Source organism: Sinohyriopsis cumingii, chromosome 8, assembly GCF_028554795.1.
Source record: "Sinohyriopsis cumingii isolate HCF-2022 chromosome 8, ASM2855479v2, whole genome shotgun sequence".
Lineage (NCBI taxonomy): Eukaryota > Metazoa > Mollusca > Bivalvia > Unionida > Unionidae > Sinohyriopsis > Sinohyriopsis cumingii.
Window position 1 is genome coordinate 18906374 of NC_142968.1, and position 19663 is coordinate 18926036.

A 19663-nucleotide genomic window follows, 5' to 3' on the forward strand; every position below is an offset into this window, starting at 1 on the left:
AATAAAGACCTGATGACCTATGAAGTAATAAAGACCTGATGACCTATGAAGTAATAAAGGCCTGATGACCTATGAAGTAATAAAGACCCAATTACCTATGAAGTAATAAAGACCTGATTACCTATGAAGTAATAAAGACCTGATGACCTATGAAGTGATGACCTATGAAGTAATAAAGACCTGATTACCTATTAAGTAATAAAGACCTGATGACCTATGAAGTAATAAAGACCTGATGACCTATGATGTAATAAAGACATGATGACCTATGAAGTAATAAAGACATGATGACCTATGAAGTAATAAAGACCTGATGACCTATGAAGTAAGAAAAGTATCTGATTAATGTGTTGAATGTCCAAGCTATATTGCAAATATACAATTAATTTTAATTAAAATAAATTTTAATTTAAAATGAACAAACTGGTGAAAAAAATAATCTACGTTGGTGTCTGGATGGAGACAAGGAATTTCCAACTGCTCTGCATCATGGGAAGTCAATGTAACCCCAGGGCTGGAATTTCCAACATAACTTCCATTCGTCCCTGTATCCTGTTATAAGATTCATATATGTCAGGTATATTAGCATTTGATGTATACACTAAATTAGCATTTTATGTATACACTACATTTCTGGTCACACTTGGCTGACAGCAAGGTGATGTCAGGCACACGAATAAAGTGTGTCAATTACATGTACAAGGCAGACAGGTTAATTTAACTCAGCCAGACAGGTAGATGATTGGCATCTAAATTGAGACAGGTGTGGGACAGGTGTTAAAGAAAGAAAAATCAAATCTGTGTAAAATCTCGGCAAAATTGTAATATGAGGTACATGTTTGTGAAATTTAAGGTCTCTAATGTACCATTTGTCCAGGGTAATTCCTGTTGTTTGTCTAAACCACCACCATATGGGTACTTGGCATATGAAAATTTACAGTAATATGACACCTGGAGTACAAAAATTTGAATTCATGCTCAAATTTCAATAATTACACATTTTATAAACTTTATTCTGCCTAAAGTTATCATATTTTGTGTATGCTGTCTTTACATACATGCCATATTTCAATGATATTGAAATAAATTGACAATTTTGTTCATTTTTTAAAAAATGCTGTTAGTTCTTAGTTGAAATTTGTGTGCTTCAACAGTTTCTGGACCCCATCATCCCACCCAAAGTCACTAAAAGCCAGCTGTTGCAATTTTTGTAAAATTCCCCACTTCTATCCCCAACCGTACACAATCACCTACTGGCACAGTTAATAACTTTTCAAAGACATAGGTCCCTTTTGACAGGAACTTTAAAACATTTAACTTTAAGATTTTCATTTTTGAAGGTAAGCAAAGCAAGAAATCTTAAACTGCAATGCAATAAACATTAAAGTGGACAGTGCAATAACAGTGAAGTGGACAGTGCAATAACAGTAAAGTGGACTGTGCAATAAAGATTTATTCCAAAGTCTGATAATGACATAGTCATTAAAATTCCATTGATCAATTGACATCCTCTCACACCATACAGAAATGATAAGAGACAGTCTTTGGGCATTGCTAGTTAATTGATTCAACACTCCATTGTACAAGTCCACTGTGGCTGACCATATTGCCAGTTGAGTGATTCAATATTCCATTGTATATGTCCACTGAGGCTGACCACATTGCCAGTTGAGTGATTCAATACTCCATTGTATATGTCCACTGAGGCTGACCACATTGCCAGTTGAGTGATTCAATACTCGATTGTATATGTCCACTGAGGCTGACCACATTGCCAGTTGAGTGATTCAATATTCCATTGTATATGTCCACTGAGGCTGACCACATTGCCAGTTGAGTGATTCAATACTCCATTTTAAGTCCACTGAGGCTGACCACATTGCCAGTTGAGTGATTCAACCATCTATAGTAAGATACTAAGACTGACCACCTTGGGATCTGAAGACAGGTCTGAGTCAATGCTTGTTATGTACTGTTTTTTTTTGTTTTTTTTTCCAGCTGTCAAACTGGTCATCTCAGGCATGGAGAAATGATGAAAGGTAGTCATACCACAGTGACCTACATGCCAGCTGACTGATTCAAACTTTCATGTCTACTGAGACTATGACCCCCTTGGGGACCTGAGAAGACAGTTCAATCAATCATCTTTGATCTGCACATACTGTATGATTTTGGCATCCAAATTAGTTATTATATATTAACTGAATAAGTACCAATCATAATAATTTTAACAACAGCTTGCTGAGACCTGAACCAAATGTACTATATCATTTTGGCATCCAAATTATTTATTATATATTAACTGAATAAGTACCAGTCATAATAATTTTAACAACAGCTTGCTGAGACCTGAACCAAATGTACTATATCATTTTGGCATCCAAATTATTTATTATATATTAACTGAATAAGTACCAGTCATAATAATTTTAACAACAGCTTGCTGAGACCTGAACCAAATGTACTATATCATTTTGGCATCCAAATTATTTATTATATATTAACTGAATAAGTACCAGTTATAATAATTTTAACAACAGCTTGTTGAGACCTGAACCAAATGTACTATATCATTTTTGCATCCAAATTATTTATTATACATTAACTGAATAAGTACCAGTCATAATAATTTTAACAACAGCTTGCTGAGACCTGAACCAAATGTACTATATCATTTTGGCATCCAAATTATTTATTATATATTAACTGAATAAGTACCAGTCATAATAATTTTAACAACAGCTTGTTGAGACCTGAACCAAATGTACTATATGATTTTGGCATCCAAATTATTTATTATATATTAACTGAATAAGTACCAGTCATAATAATTTTAACAACAGCTTGCTGAGACCTGAACCAAATGTACTATATCATTTTGGCATCCAAATTATTTATTATATATTAACTGAATCAGTACCAGTCATAATAATTTTAACAACAGCTTGCTGAGACCTGACCCAAATGTACTATATCATTTTGGCATCCAAATTATTTATTATATATTAACTGAATAAGTACCAGTCATAATAATTTTAACAACAGCTTGCTGAGACCTGAACCACAGTGTGCTTAATGATGTCCCATGGAGACAAATCCTGCAGAGGGCCTGGACCAAGATTGCTTGAATCAGAGACACATACCTAAACCAAAGTGTACACAGTGATGCCCCAAGGAGACAAATCATGCAGAGGGCCTAGACCAAGATTGCTTGAATCAGAGACACAGACCTAAACCAAAGTGTACACATTGATGCCCCAAGGAGACAAATCATGCAGAGGGCCTAGACCAAGATTGCTTGAATCAGAGACACAGACCTAAACCAAAGTGTACACATTGATGCCCCAAGGAGACAAATCATGCAGAGGGCCTAGACCAAGATTGCTTGAATCAGAGACACAGACCTAAACCAAAGTGTACACAGTGATGCCCCAAGGAGACAAATCCTGCAGAGGACCTGGACCAAGACTGCTTGAATCAGAGACACAGACCTAATCCAAAGTGTACACAGTGATGCCCAAAGAGACAAATCCCAGCTGTGGACCTGTAACTTGCCTGCCTTAAATAATCTGAGGCACATCAAATCTCTTGTTTACTAAACACTGCACTCATCACCACCAAGATTCCTTGCCAGGTACCAAAATGTTATCACAAAACCATGAAGTATATGTTTGTGCAGAAACTGTAAAATGAAATACAGCTGCTAGAACACATGTAGAGCTTGAATAAAAATCAAATGGTATAGTACATACATGGACCCTCGTCACGCTACAAAAATAAAAATTAAATGGTACAGTACATACATGGATCCTTGTCACACTACAGCACTATAAACGCTGTGATTTCTCACATTTCTCTACAATATACTTTATACCTGCTTGCAAGTTCAAATGCAAACTGCAGAAACCCAGATCATCCAAAACATAATATGCTGACAGGTCTGGTTCTATGGAGCTTGTTTCGAGTAATCTGATGAAGAGGCAACACTGACCCTTATCTGCCAGAGCATTATGCGAAGGCAGATCTGGGCCAATGTTTCAGTTTGGCAAGCCTTATCGGCAAGGATACATGCAAGGTTCAAAATTAATGACAATCGGCTATCATGCAGTTATTGGTTTTGCAAACAGATCACTAAAACCCAGCAATCATTGCTGGTCATTATCATATCAGTCAAGAAATGGCCATGGGTCAGCATTACCTTAATGTTTAATTGCTGTTTTCTGTGTTATAGTAGAACCTGCACTGAAAGACCACCCATTCTGCAAAACACTATGGTCTCTCAAGACAGGTGGTCTCTCATAATGGGTCATACCACTATATAATCAATAAATCTGTGCATTGAGAATATGGTCTTTAAAGACAGGTGGTCTCACATTAAAGTGGTCTTTCAAAACAGGCTTTACTGTAATTGATTACCTACATGTCCCAAAATCCTCCGTTTGAGATGGAGCAGTAAAATTATCATGGCGCAAATAGAAGAGCATTAAACCAAACATCCACTTGTCAAGAAATTTTGTGTGATTATTGCCAGAACAGTCTTGACACATGCTGGCCTAGTGTACTTGTCAAGAAATTTTGTGTGATTATTGCCAGAACAGTCTTGACACATGCTGGCCTAGTGTACTTGTCAAGAAATTTTGTGTGATTATTGCCAGAACAGTCTTGACACATGCTGGCCTAGTGTACTTGTCAAGAAATTGTGTGATTATTGCCAGAACAGTCTTGACACATGCTGGCCTAGTGTACTTGTCAAGAAATTTCGTGTGATTATTGCCAGAACAGTCTTGACACATGCTGGCCTAGTGTACTATCTACCCCTAAGCACAGATTTCATTACTGATGATAACAAATGACATATGTCCTTTTTCCAGAAGTCGATTCTGGGTTTTTCCATGCCAATATTTCACAAATGCACAATCAACATCGGACAACTTTTAAGTGATTGTCATTATCAGTATGTTCATAAAAAATGTTCCTGAAAAAGACGTTCAAGTTTGACATCTATACACCATTCACAGCAATGCCTGCTGGCAAATCAAAATTTGATATAAAAAAATTTAATGTTACAACATACACAATTTACTCCTTAGAAATGCAAATTTAATGTAATTAAAAATGTGTGGAAAACCTACAATATGAAAAGGTGACTGAAGAATTTATCAAGAATTTAGTCCACATGTCATCTTTTGTATAAGTGTGGAAGTATTCAAAGTAAATTATTTTCATGTTTGTATATTTTTATGTCATAGATTTTATATTAAAGATGAAAAATTTACCAAAATGATACGATCATAATTAAATTCTAAGTGGCAATTGTTGTTTACCAAACTGTGATTTCAGATCAACATATATATGTATTAGAAAACTGTAATGAATGTTCATTATTAGTTTTAAGAGTAAGATATAATTTCAACTTGTGTTTGACTCATCATTATGGTATTTCATGCAAAACTGAGGGGGTGGTGTGCGCTTAAGGCACAACAATGCTTCAGAAGTACAAGAAACAATGAAAAAAGGAATCTATTATTAAAGCTGAGTGTTCACAAAACTTTTCAATATAACCATATGAAAACAAATATGCAAATTTCAGCTTGACTATAACCATGAGGTCAAGACTCTGCAAAAAGTGACCAAAGACCAATATTAAAAATGGTGACAGTACACGTGTTTGTGTGCTTGCTGTGAATTTATTTGAAAAAATATCATAAAGATGAGTTCATTTTTTAATTTGGCACATGCAAATTATACATAAAACATTCAACTGGAAGAGTAATATCTAAATTCAACTTGCGTAAGACTCGAGATTATAGTCAACATCTCTAGCCAAGGTTCTGATATGATAACCCTATCTACACCTTGGCATATTGAGCAGCTATTTCTGTGTTTTGGGTCTGTGAATTTCATTGGATGTGGCAAGCAATGGCTTCCAATCAAAATTAACACTGTTCCCACTTAATCGAGACAAAAGGAGCACACAACTTGAATGGACTGCTAAATAAGCGATTTTCCATGGCCAGTCCGTGTTTGCACAAATACCTTTCACTCAGATACACCTGTAACGGCTTCCCTCAAGTATGTAGTCACACCTTCGATGTTAAACTTCCAAAGTATCCTTTTTAAGTCAAGTGCTACCACTATTTTTGGTCAATGTAAAAGGTGCCGCTGTTATATGCTATTGGTTAGTTGGCATTACATATTACGGGAGGCAAATCATGAAATCCAATAGCTGTTGCTAGGACAAAGTACTATAATATCTGTTCAATCCACCAAAGTGTAGACAGGGTTGTCATATTGGAATCTTGGTTAGTGAAGATGGAATATAGTATTTTATGCAAAAGTGTTAGAGGTGGGCACTTGATGAATGGGTACAGAAAGGCCACAGAAGTACCAGGAACATGAAAAAAATCCATCTATTCTTGTAAATGAATTTTTCGCACAACATTTCTATATAACCATGTGTAAGAAATATGATATTTCAGTTTCAAACAACATGAGGTCAAGATTTTGCAAAAAGTGACCAAAGACCAATATTAAAAATGGTGGATAGTGCACGTATCTTTCAATACTTGCTGTGAATTTATTTGAAAAGATACCATAAAGAAGGATCTGTTTTTGAATCTGCACACTCAAATTATGCAAAAAACATTCCATTTGTATATATTCTTTAATTGTGGAGAAGAAAAAAGATCATCCCCTGGTGCAGCTTACTGCAAATCCTGGTGTGATCAGCGGGCACCCAGTTTTCTCTACAACCAATACAACAACAATCTGCTGGCATATTACCGCTTACTACAATCTGTTGCAATCTATAATGACAAATTCTCTATTAATGTAAGACAAGTAGGCCACTCGAGTTGCACTACGTCAAACATGCATGATCAACCACACTAGATGTGGTTATGGAATAGGTTTGGTCGGGTAAAAATAGTTATGGAAAATGATCTATAGGGCAGGCAATGCATGTGCAAAATAAGGCTCCAAAGTGGGATCCAGCCAATGACCTGGTTTAATCTGCTTATTTACAAGAGAAATCTTTTATCCAGCTTAAGCCTTGGACGAAGTGGCACATGGCAAGTAATGGTTCTAGAGCTAGTACTGCCCAATGTTTCCCTTTATTTGACCTGGTTTAATCTGCTTATTTACAAGAAAAATCTCTTATCCATCCTAAGCCATGGACGAAGTGGCACATGATAAGTAATGGGTCTTGAACAAGTACTGCCTGATGTTTCCCTTTACCCTCAATTGCGCTTCAGAGACCCCCAAATTTTTAATTTGAACCCCTGTTTTGATACCAAAGTTAGTTTTTTATTCAGTCTTGCACCCCAAGGGGATACACTGTACTGCCTAACTGGAAAAGGCACCATTCGCATCTGTGCAATGGAAGTATTCGGTTCTTCTCATTGAGGGGCCCCGAGTGGCCGAGTGGTCTTAAGCGCTGTCCGTTATGGATCACTGCCATCTCACCTTTGTCTGTGTGGGTTCGAGTCTCGGATTCAGCCAACGTGGGTATGTGAGAAAGCTTGCCAGTAGCTTCTCGTGGGTAGGTGGTTCTTTCCAGGGTTTTCCTGGGTTCTTCCTCCACCATTAATACTGGCCGCCATGTATAGCCTATCGTGTGCTGAAAAATGGCGTTAAACCCTACAACAACAACATCTTCTCATTGAAAGCACTCTGTACGTGCGACATAGGATGAACCGAACTGTTTCAAAATATTGTACAATAAACATAAATCACCCTCGGGTATTGTTGTACACAAAAAAATGAAACCAGAGTACATGTATTTAATAAGTAAAGGGATTTATACAATTCCGTAACACAAGGAGTGGCTGTGAATATATGTATTGTCTACACTCAGTATTTGAGGAGTTACAAAAGTGTAAAGGTATTTCATGCATGAGTCTTATGGTGAAATACACTTCTTATTGTTTGGAGTCAATATTAAGGAATAATAAACAGTGAATTAAAAACTAAAATGGCATCTGTTTCGCTTTGGCTGGATCAGTCAAATTTAGGAAGGTCAGTAAAACTTATTTTGGTAAAAACTGTAGGTTAATGAAAACAAAAATTTAATTTCAAGCCCTGTACATGGGCCTGCCTGTGTTTACAAGTCCTTTATGCAGGCACTTAACACATTAAACCTAATAGGCAACAACCATTATTTTCTTATTAGATTTATCATTACCATGACCTGTTCCCATTATACCCCTTTATCTTTGGGTTTCTTCATCAAGCCAAACAAAAAAATGTGTTTCAGGTTAGTTGGCCATCCCTGATTCTCACTGCCCACCCTAGCTATTTTCTTCCATGGTAAAAAAAAGCCCAAAAAAACAACCTGGTTACCAAAATTTTAAAACAAGTGCTATAAGAAACACATATTAGTTTTCTTGGCCTTATCATATGAGCAAGCCATGCAAAGTTTGGTCAAGGAACATACTTTAGAACAATGGTTCTTCTGCAAAACCAATTTTCTTTAAGCCACAACAACCTTGACTTCTGACCATCAGTAGGCCTCTTCCATACAAGTCCTCTGCAAATTTTCAAAGTACATTTCCTAAGATTCTTTCTGATCCAATGCACAAGCCATCAATTAACTTTGGTGAAGGTCAACAAGTGCAATCATTTTTCTTCAATCAGACAGTGACCTTGATCTTTTACCTACTGACCAAAAAATCAATAGGTTTCTTCCTTATTCAAAATCAAGTCACCCAAAGTTTGGTAATTGTACAGTGTTTTCTCCAGCCTCTAAATTTTAGGGATCACACCAGACATGGATATAAAATTATATAAAATTTAATTATCTACATTTAAAAGTCTTGCCTTGTCTCTGTAATATGCGTGACCGCAGGATTTCAAAATACTCAATTTTTGACTATTTTAATATTGGAGAAACACTGATGTAAAAGAAGATTTGTATTTAGGCAAAAATGAAACATGTGTTTCCTACTGCACTGGTTTTAAAATTATGGTAGACTGGTGATTTTATGTTTAACAATGGAGGAATAAAGGGCTAGGGTTGGCAGTAAGAAATAGAGACGGTCGGCTGACGGAAACATGCACATTTGACGAGGTGCATTAAATGCACATATACAGTCACACAAAGAGTAAAGAACAACTGCTCTAATTAACTTTACACAAGTTTACAGTCAGAGCGTCTGCCTCGGATGCGGGAGGTTATGGGTTCGATCCCCAGCCAAGTCATACCAAAGACTTACAAAAATGGTACTAACAGCTGCCTTGCCTGATGCTCAGCATTGAGAGTTAGTGTTAGGACCGGTCGGCCTGGTGTCAGGATAATGTGACTGGGTGGGACATCACGCTACATGTCTGCGGCATGATGCCCCAGTGCTAGACATCACTATAAACCGTCACACTGCAGATATCGTAGCAATATGACTGAATTTTTTTTAAAGCTATATTAAAAATCCAAATCACACACACACACACACAAGTTTAAATATATGTGACCTGGTATTTGAATTTGTCATTCACCAACTGATGGCTTTAATTAAAATCACGTAAGAACACTCTCCAGTAAATGACCAGCAATGCAAATTACAGAATAATAATCAAAACCTTAAACATTCAAGTTTCAGCGAGTTCCACTTATATGGCAGCTAACAGTGTTTTGTTTTAATTGCTTTTATTTGTGCAATGCTTACTGCAAATCAAATGTCTCAAGGTCTGGAAATCAAATGTTCTGAAGTATGGAAATTAGATGTCCCAATGTCTGAAGATCGCACATCTCAAGGTTTGTGGTCCAAGTGATATATCTGTATCTGTACATTCAACCTTTCACTAGAGAACATGTTTCTGGAGGACACCTTGATGTCATTTTGTACATGAGAGCCACATTGAACGTTTGATCTTTGCAGCGGTCCAAACACAAATACCATACTATGCCTCAGAAAGGTGGGAAACGTTTCAGAAAGGGTTCAACAGGTATATGTAAACAAAATTAAAGGACAATTCAAGTACAATTCAAAAACAGAACATATATTCTAAAAGAGTTAACACTGAATCAAGATATAAGCTAAAATGACTCTTAAAATGTAAAGAGAATAAGATAAAATAACTGTATTTAAAAGCTGTATTTGCCATTATTTCCCTTGATCAACAAGTTAAAAAAAAATGAAAATTGGTATAATCCAAACTGACATGGAGTATAACTACCAATGGCACCAAAGAAAAGGCAAAACAAACAACAAAAAAAAAACAAACATAAAGTCCTGAAAATATAAAACAAAAAAAGGGAGTGGGGGAAAGAAACTTCTTACATGGAAAGCAGTATGCTTTGTGAGTGCCTTCATCGCATTTTGAAGCCAATCTCTATATTCTTCCCTTTCAAGCCAAGTTCCATGACAGTAACAAGACCCCGTTTATAGTGATGGCTCATGACTGATCAGTCAGTTTGTTTTACTTTTTGGCCTTTGTAAAAGCAGTTGTCTGCCAGTAAATGAACACATGGTACAACCTTTATGAAGTAAAAAATACTACTCCCAGAATGCATATTTTCAGGGATGTATAAGGGAGACCACTCACGTGCATTAGAAGATGACATGTTCATTCACTGTCCACTCCCCCCACCCACCCTGCTGCCTTCCCAGGGCAACAGCTAGGAACTGAATAAGAAAATGGTTATCATTTGTCTTGAGCCATACTAGTTGTATTACACTGGCAACACTGTATCAACACTGTAATAAAAGTTTTCCTTCTGGAAGAGCAAGCAGAGATGGAATATCTTTGGGATTAAGACCAATAAATGAGTTGTTAAATTAATAGAAAGCTAATTACCTTAAAGAAACCCATTACAGATCTGTCATTTACTAACTCCATTTTAGCTTCCATGTATATAACTGGTGATGACCAGATTCAGAAGCAGCATCCATTGAGAACCACCTTACACTGTGTTCAGGGGCAGCATACAAAAAGAACCACCTTCCTCTGTGTTCAGAGGCAGCATACATTGAGAAACACTTTACACTGTGTTCAGGGCCTGTGGACAAAGAGACCCACCTTACAGTGTTCAGGAGCAGCATCCATTGTGAACCACCTTACACTGTGTTCAGAGGCAGCATCGATTGTGAACCACCTTACACTGTTCATAGGCAGTGTACAAAGAAAACCACCTTACACTCTGTTCAGGGGCAGTGCACAAAGAGAACCATCCAACACTATTCAGGAGCAGTTTACAGAGAGAGTCAACTTTCACTGTGTTCAGAGGCAACATACATTGAGAACCACTGTACACTGTTCAGGAACAGCATACATAATGAACCACCTTACACTGTGTTCAGGAGCAGCATACATAGACAACCACCTTACATTGTATTCACGAGCAGCATATACCTAGAACCATCTTACCACATCAGCATGTTCAGGGGTGGAATACATAGAGAACCACCTTACAATGTGTTCAGGAGCAGCATACATTGAGAACCACCTGACACTGTTCTGTGGCAGCAAAATATTAATAACTACCTTACACTGCTCTATGGCAGCAAACATTGAGAACCACCTTACACTGTGTTCTATGGCAGCAAACATTGAGAACCACCTTACATTGTTCTATGGCAACAATCACTGAGAACCACCTTACACTGTGTTCTATGGCAGCAAACAATGAGAACCACCTTACACTTCTATGGCAGCAAACACTGAGAACCACCTTACACTGTGTTCTATGGCAGCAAACATTGAGAACCACCTTACTATTCAAGAGCAGCAGACACTGAGAACCACCTTACACTGTGTTCTATGGCAGCAAACACTCAGAACCACCTTACACTGTATTCAGGAGCAGGAGACACTGAGAACTACCTTACACTATGATCAGGGGCAGCATACATAGTGAACCACCTTACCCTCTGTAGCTATTTATACTAGATGTTAATATCAAGTACGTATCAGTTTTTTCATCTACTCTAACATTCAACATCACAGACTGGTAAAATACGTTCAACAGTATCTGCTGATATGTTTTCAAGAATGCCACTTTCTCAGCAGCCAGACTGGAATACACTGCTGATCTATGTGCTATGCAATGAAGACAAAGTGGGTCCTGATTTCTACTCAATATCACTAAACCATAAAAGACAAACACTTTGATGCAAACAAAGAAGTTTTCAAATAGGAATGTGTTCAAACAAATGCTCTTGGTGAATTTCTTTGCATCACAGTATTCATGCATCAAAACTGCAAGAAAATCATACTACAGCATACATGTTACAGATAAGATGTCAGGTCAGATCAGATTTCCCAAATTTGATCTGAAATTTTAACCTCAAAAGAGGCCTGGTATTTTCATGACCCAATCTTCAGCATGCAAGAAATTGTTTAAACTTCAAGTTGCATTACTCCTGACAGATGTGGAGTCCAGACTCTCTTTTGGCCAACAGGAATGACTCGCATGGAGATCATTTGTCCATGTGGGCAATCAACTGGCACTCTCAATCAAGTAGGCTGTACAAAACTTCAGAAATTGTAACTGTCCCTGCGCACCCAAAGCTGTCAGTATTAACTATAATGCACTCCCAAACCCAAAGTCAAATCTTTGTGTACCCTAAACATTTTGCAACAGACATAATCTAATTATGAGAACCACTACAGCAATTATTATATTGTAATTATACCATTTGAAGATTTTAAACAATTGTAATTCAACCTGGAATAATAGTTTTCAATAATAAAAGAAAAAATGAAAGAATTATCCTGCACATGCTATACAGTAGTTGCCAATATCAAGAGAGAAGATAACAAATTAAACAGTCGCCTATCTCATGTAGCGCAGACTCATCCATATGTCAGGAAGTCTGATTAAAACAAGATCTCTACTATCCTATGTCCAGATTGGACAGTGACCACTCTGGGGTTATCTTCTGGCGACCCTTCAATTAGTCACTGTAAATGCACCTTTCAGAAGAGTGAAAGTGAATTAAATTGTTTGGCACACATTGATGCTCTTCAGCCATACTGCTCAGTCTCCCAAATGATAAGCCTTAACACATTAACCCCTAACGACGACTTTACGGGGCAGGAGGAGTAGCCTACTGCTGAGCTCTGTAGCATCATGATCATGCAAGATACACTAAAGTGGGTGGTATTATAGAAAGGTAGACAGATGTAGCTCTACAATGATACCAAATAATCTGGAATATCTAGTTGCACTACAAAATACAGATAGAAAAGACTCATTTTTTGGACCCGACTTTTTTTTTACCCAAAATTCACCCGTGGTCGGAATCCGATTTTTTGTCCAGATTTTAGACTTTTTGGTCTTAGATCTAAGGCAAACTGGTATGCACTGTAAACAGACAGATGAGCCTTTGCAAAAAGTAGGATAAGATGGGCATTTAGAATAAAGAGTGGTCTTCATAAAAAAATAATGGCTCCGTTTAGCAAATACAATACAAAAGAACTTTTACCCTTCTGCTCATGCGTGAGTCAAACAGCAAACAAAAAATGATGTTTCTAACACAACTAGGCAGTATGTTATTGAAAGATGACCGGGGATTTGGTGTTTTTAAGTCTATTCAAAAATTGCTTTCAAAATGTATTTCCACACGATTTTCAGGCAAAAATGACAAAAAGCTCCAGGGGTTAATGTGTTAAGATTTCACCTGACTGGCTAATAAAATTAGTGATTATGGTAATACAGTAACAGGTCACCAAATGATGACCCATAAGCGGTCGTTGTCAGATATTAACGAAAGGACACTGGAGATCTTATTTTAATCAGATTCGGATGTCACAGTTTACTTTAGATTTTAAAACAAAATAAAGATAAATAAAAATGATTTATTTTTTAGATTTTAATATCATTTTGCATTTTCAAGAGAGTTACATACAACATTCAATACAGTAACACTATCCTGTATTGCAATACATCAAGTTAAACAAATTCTATACTTATGAAAGAAAAACCAAATTAACAATTAAGTTAAACCAAGAGCTACATAAATTTTTTGTCTGTCAAGTTTAATCTTAATTTTTGACCTGACAATGGTATCATTTCAGAAGCTATTTTCAGTGTACAATCTGGACGACTCATGCATTATCAATTAATCAACTGTCCTGAGTCAGACCAGTATTGTTTGAATGCATTTATGTTTTAAGCATCATATAAAGCCTTCACTTAATTTTTCAGTGCAATCATATCATTTTACTCTCTCAAAAAGATCGAGGCATTTTGAATGGGTGTTTTTCTGTTCTGAAGCAAAATCAGTATTCACAAAAAGCCATTTTGCCTTTTAATCTCAATACATTGTACTCCTTTAGAAATGTGAGAAAAATAATTGTTCATTGTGCATCAGTGTTAGATGGAAAAATTCCACTCTGGAGATCTGAACTATCCTGCCCAACATCCATGTATAGGAAAGATTCTATTAAGCAAATTCTGACCACTGCTTTCAAGACAGATTTTACTGTACTGACCACTGCTTTCAATACAGATTTTACCGTACTGACCACTGCTTTCAAGACAGATTTTAATGTACTGACCACTGCTTAGCAAGATAATAAAAGTTTGCTGTAGACCCTTGTGAAAGTCAAAGGAGCTTTTAATCTACCTGTCCAGTGCATCTAGGTCTACATAAAAAAGGCAGAGAAGCATTGACAAAACATTCAGTCACACATGGATGATTTTGTTCAGATCAGCATTTACTTTAACATGTGCACTCAGGTACCCATCATTTATAGCCTATCTTGTGCTGAGAAATGGTGTTAAACTGAAAACAACTACTAAAACAACATGTGTACTCTGCTGACCTGGCAACATAGACCCTAACTGGTCAGATCAATCTGTTTCTGAAGGTCTGGGTCAACTAATAATACAACAGACTGCCTCCCTAAAAGTCAAAACATAAATTGTGACCTATCAAGCACTTCAATATACAGTTCCCTCCAACCCATTAACCCTATGTTACTAACCTTAACCACCCACCAAACTAGCTTAATATAGAGCATAAAATGTCCCATCCAACTAACCTGCAGTCTGACTCATCTCTCAGTCTCACCACATCTTGCTCCTTGGACTAAATTTGGTAATCTGTAACTAGAGTGGCACTCACATGAATGAAGGCAATATAAACTATACAGGCTGGTGTTAAAAAAAAAAAAGCGTGGGAAAACTGAGAAAAAAGCACTTGGCTGGACAAGTGGTGATCACTCTGCTTTACAGGCAAAATTCATCAAATTTCTTGTGAGGCCCATGTGGGGAATGTTTAAAAAATCATTTATGAAATCCATAAGGCAAGGATTTTAAAAATAAGCAATAACCTAAGGTACATAATACTTGTTCTCAAACCATGAATAAAGAAATGTTTTTCTCCCCAAATCAGAACTCCATAGGTGCTTATAATCCAGTCCTGTGGGGCTGCAGAGACCTACTCTACATAATAATACTGACGGATTTCACATCTTTTCCCTAGGGATGGGTTTAAGATTGTGAGTATAAAAAAAAATCTTGGTGGCAGAACTTGGGGTCAAATTACACAAAATAAAAAAGCATGGTGTTCATCAAAATTTTGGGATGTGCATCTCTGACACACCAATGAACATCAATTATTCTTTTGGTCCCCTGATACTGTACCATTGTGTGGGGTATCAGAGATGAGTTCTGACTTTGAAAGTTGCTGTCAAGGAGTCCTTCCTTGATAAAAGTTGCAGTCCCAGCATTAAAACTTGCAGTCCCTATAATGCAACTTTTATTCCTCCAATAATCTGAACATTATGAGTGCATTATTGTCACCAGTATGTCATCAGATTGCTAATGCTTATTCACTGTGATATATTTAGTATTATAATAAATTAATTATTAATCAAAGAGTTGATTTCTTTGATACTGTGATTGAGACGTTTCAAACTACAACATTTCTCAATGCTTTTACTGTGTCAATTTCCTTAATTCTGATTGCAAATACATGCAGAAGGAATCAAGGAAGAGATTACACTTTCTTTTCTATATAAATTGATATGAGTGGATTAATTCCATTTCAATAAATCAAATTTCCAAGACATCAGAAGAATCTAATGACCATGTTCCATTCACTGTTCTCGTTTAATCTTAAAGCAACACACCATACTAATTCACTTTTGACTTAAACAATTTTACCCACAGAAAGCTAAGGCTCAAATCCTCAAGTTGTGGACCCCTGTTCCCTGGGTTGCCATTGCATGTTTCCTTCCAAAGTCCCGATACCCTGTGCATAAAGCCAATAATGTTACATTGTTTTCTTGTTTTATACCCATGTGAATGTCCGTTTCCATGATTCATTCACTGAATCTCTCAGTCTATTTAACATTCTGTTTTCTTTATAGAAATTGTTATACATCTAATTTCTGCTGGCCAGTTTCAAACAATCATACTCACCTGCAGCTACGAAAGAAAGCATGTCAAGCTGCCATCGGAATAGTACACATGATAATCTCTCAAAAGTGAAAAATATATAATAATAATAATAATCTTTGTATAGCACCTAATCTTTAGAAGCTCGAAGCGCTTTACAACATTAGACAACACCTATAACATAAAAAAACATATTTTATGAAGATTGATGACAATTAACACTCGAGTTCTTAATCTTCTGACATGCAAAAAGTCCCAAAATCTTGGCACTATTTTTGTAAATATGGTATATGATACAATTCAAGTGTTTCAAACATTTATGAGGATTTATAATATGATATAATAAATCTATTCTCAGCAATTTTTATCAAAGAGGTGTCACACGTGTAACTGGTCTGTGAATAAAATCATCAGAGGAACTGACAACTGATTAACAGGTATATTAATCCGCATGTCAGCTCAGATCTAACCACCATGGTTTTACCAAATCCCATTAAAAATATTGCCGGAACTTTTTGAAAGCTTGCACATTATATGATTAACAATTGCTTTGTAGAAATAAAAGAGAATTTTGCTGACAAAAATCTTGCATAACAAAGAATGAACTGTTGTAATTTCATGCAGTACAGGATTAAAAATATGCCTACTTTTATGCAGATTATGGTGTCCCAGAGAACCATCTGAGACATAAAGAATGATGACTCAGTTCTTTTTATCCCTTGATACTAATGTGTCAGGCTTCTGAGACATGCAAATAATATGGGCTTGATTCCGATGGTCTCGAAATACAATTGTATGTGGGCTTCAAAAACATGCAAAGAATATGTACTCAATTCTTGCTGTTACTAGATACTGTACTGATGTAATCAGTACGATCCCTAGATACTAATGGAATCAGTATGGTCCATAGATACTGATTGAATCAGTATGGTCCCTAGATAATGATGGAATCAGTATGGTCCCTGGATACTGATGGAATCAGTATGGTCCATAAATATGACAAAAATATACATTGATACTCCTGAAAGTTACAAAACTACTTTTTAGGGGCTCCGAGTGGTTTAAAGCGCTCTCCGTTACAGATCACTGCCATCTCACCTCTGTCTGTGTGGGTTCAAGTCTTGGATTCGGCTAATGTGGATATGTGAGAAAGCTTGCCAGTAGCTTCTTGTGGGTCAGAGGTTCTTTCCGGGGTTTTCCCAGGTTCTTCCTCCACCATTAATACTGGCCGCCATGTATAGCCTAACATGTGCTAAAAAATGGTGTTAAACCCAACAACAACAAAACTATTTACAAGAGTGTTATAAACTGATTTTACAGTATTCGCATACCCTCCCTTATTTTTTCAACCTGATCATCGACATGGGGTCCCAAACACTGTCAACTTATTGGCATTTAAAATCGAATGGGAGCTTCTTTAGCAACACAGTTGTCAAATTTGCATGGCCAAGTCACTGTTTTTAAGCAACAGGTAAGATCTTTCACTCTCTTTGATAACCTCGATAATTCTGTAAATTTGGGAGTTAATATTTGAAAATGTGTACATATCAGTTCCTCCTTTTTATTTGTTCAATTTGTTTTAGAAATATTAAAACATGACATGGCAAATATTGGATGCAGATGACAGTTTTCACTGAAATGGACTGTTTCTACAAACCAGGAAAGGGCAGTGAGCAGGCAATATACTTTATTCCTCCGGCCTCAGCATTATACAGCCCTTAATTTGTTGATTTGCTGTTAGTAAACTGTTAGCAAAAAACAAAAAACACACACACACAAAACACTGTACAAATAATGAAATCATATATATGTATGTGTGTGTGTGTGTGTGTGTGTGTGTGTATTTTCATGGATACATAATCATGTCTTATTTGAAAAGAGAACCCACCCACCTCAACCAAAATTTTAATTTGGTCTCATTTCATTCCTTACATGATACATTTCCTTAGTATCTATGGAGGCTGAAATTGACACCAATGCATTTTGTCTACCTAAACTTCAAAATGAGGAAGCTTTTTTGCAAACAAACCAAAGATAGATATCTACTGTAGAAATGCAAAGATATGATTTCCTCAGGAAGTATATTCTACACGTCACCAAAAGAACTCTTGAGCCGATGGTAGCTGCACAGCCACGAGAAATACCGGTAAGTGCACAAAATATACATCAATGTGTGCAGCCAAATTTGGATGCAGAATAATTTCAGCTTTTAATGAATTTATGATATCAACCCCTCACCCGAAAATCAAAATCATCACGGGTGAAGGGCTGATTTATTGGCCTACACCAAATCATGTGAATTACCATGTGAGCATGCTATTAAGTCTAGTTCACAAGTATCTTACCAGTATTGATACAATGTAGGATGGGAAGATTTCTGTGTGCTCAGTCGAGTTGGTCACTGCCTGCAGACTGAAGTAAAGGCCTCCAATGACCAAACCAAACACTCCAATAAGAGTTCCAAGCAGAAGAAAAATCCAAAGCCGTCCAAAACATCTTGTTTTGGTGTCTTGAGTCCGTACCCTCGGAAGTTTCCCACGAGTACAGTATCCATCATTTAGCATTGGATACGGTGACAATGACTTTGCCATTGTCCAAAAGCTAGGAATTACGATCACATCTCTTTTTCAACTCCAAGAAATATGGCCAGTCACTCTAAAAGTTGCCTTGTTCACAGGACAATACTAATCGGCAATCCGTACATATTTTTTAGTCAATCTGCTATTTGATCAGATCCCATTACCAAAGCCGAAATACAATCTGTCCCTTTATTGATTTTTGTTACTTGTCTCTATCTGCAATCAAGTTAGACTTTCTCCACTTTAAACTCTTCAATTACATTATTAGAGTCGTGGTAAAACAATTGTCATTTCCGTTCCCATGCCATTGTGCCCAGCACCTTTTATCGATAGCCAAATAGCCTACTGTTCGCGTTAAACCACCCGTGACCAATGGGCTGCCGTCTTTAGAATAAAAGTTGTATTGTATAGTATGTGATGGAATTCAACAAAGAACCTGCCATCAAAAGGGATTTGACACGCTTGAGTTCATCCAGTACCGCATCACACTCAAAACTTTTCTTTGTTCACGTAAAATACCGATACAGTCTAAATAAAATACATCCTTCTAAATAAGAACATCAATGTCGAGGAAGTAACTCCTAACACTGGAGAAACATGAAATGAACGTCCACTGCGGCCACTTTCTTTGCTACTTTTAAACGATTTCATATATGATGCTGCATAGCTCTCCACTCAAGTTATCGCGGGTCAACTGTCATGTGTTTCTTAGACTGGTTTCTTCGATGCACAAAGAAATAAT

At 36.7% G+C, this 19663-nt stretch overlaps 1 protein-coding gene across 1 annotated transcript in view; it reads right to left on the reverse strand.

The window, feature by feature from the left end:
• LOC149793073 (uncharacterized) overlaps nt 1–19636 on the reverse strand; it is an 80577-nt gene extending 60941 nt beyond the window's left edge. Inside the window, exon 1 of the mRNA XM_089966971.1 lies at nt 18688–19636. Within this exon, the coding sequence (XP_089823097.1) occupies nt 18688–18933 (246 nt within the window). The 5' untranslated portion in view covers nt 18934–19636. The remainder of the gene's footprint in view (nt 1–18687) is intronic.
• Between the last annotated feature and the right edge of the window lie 27 nt (nt 19637–19663).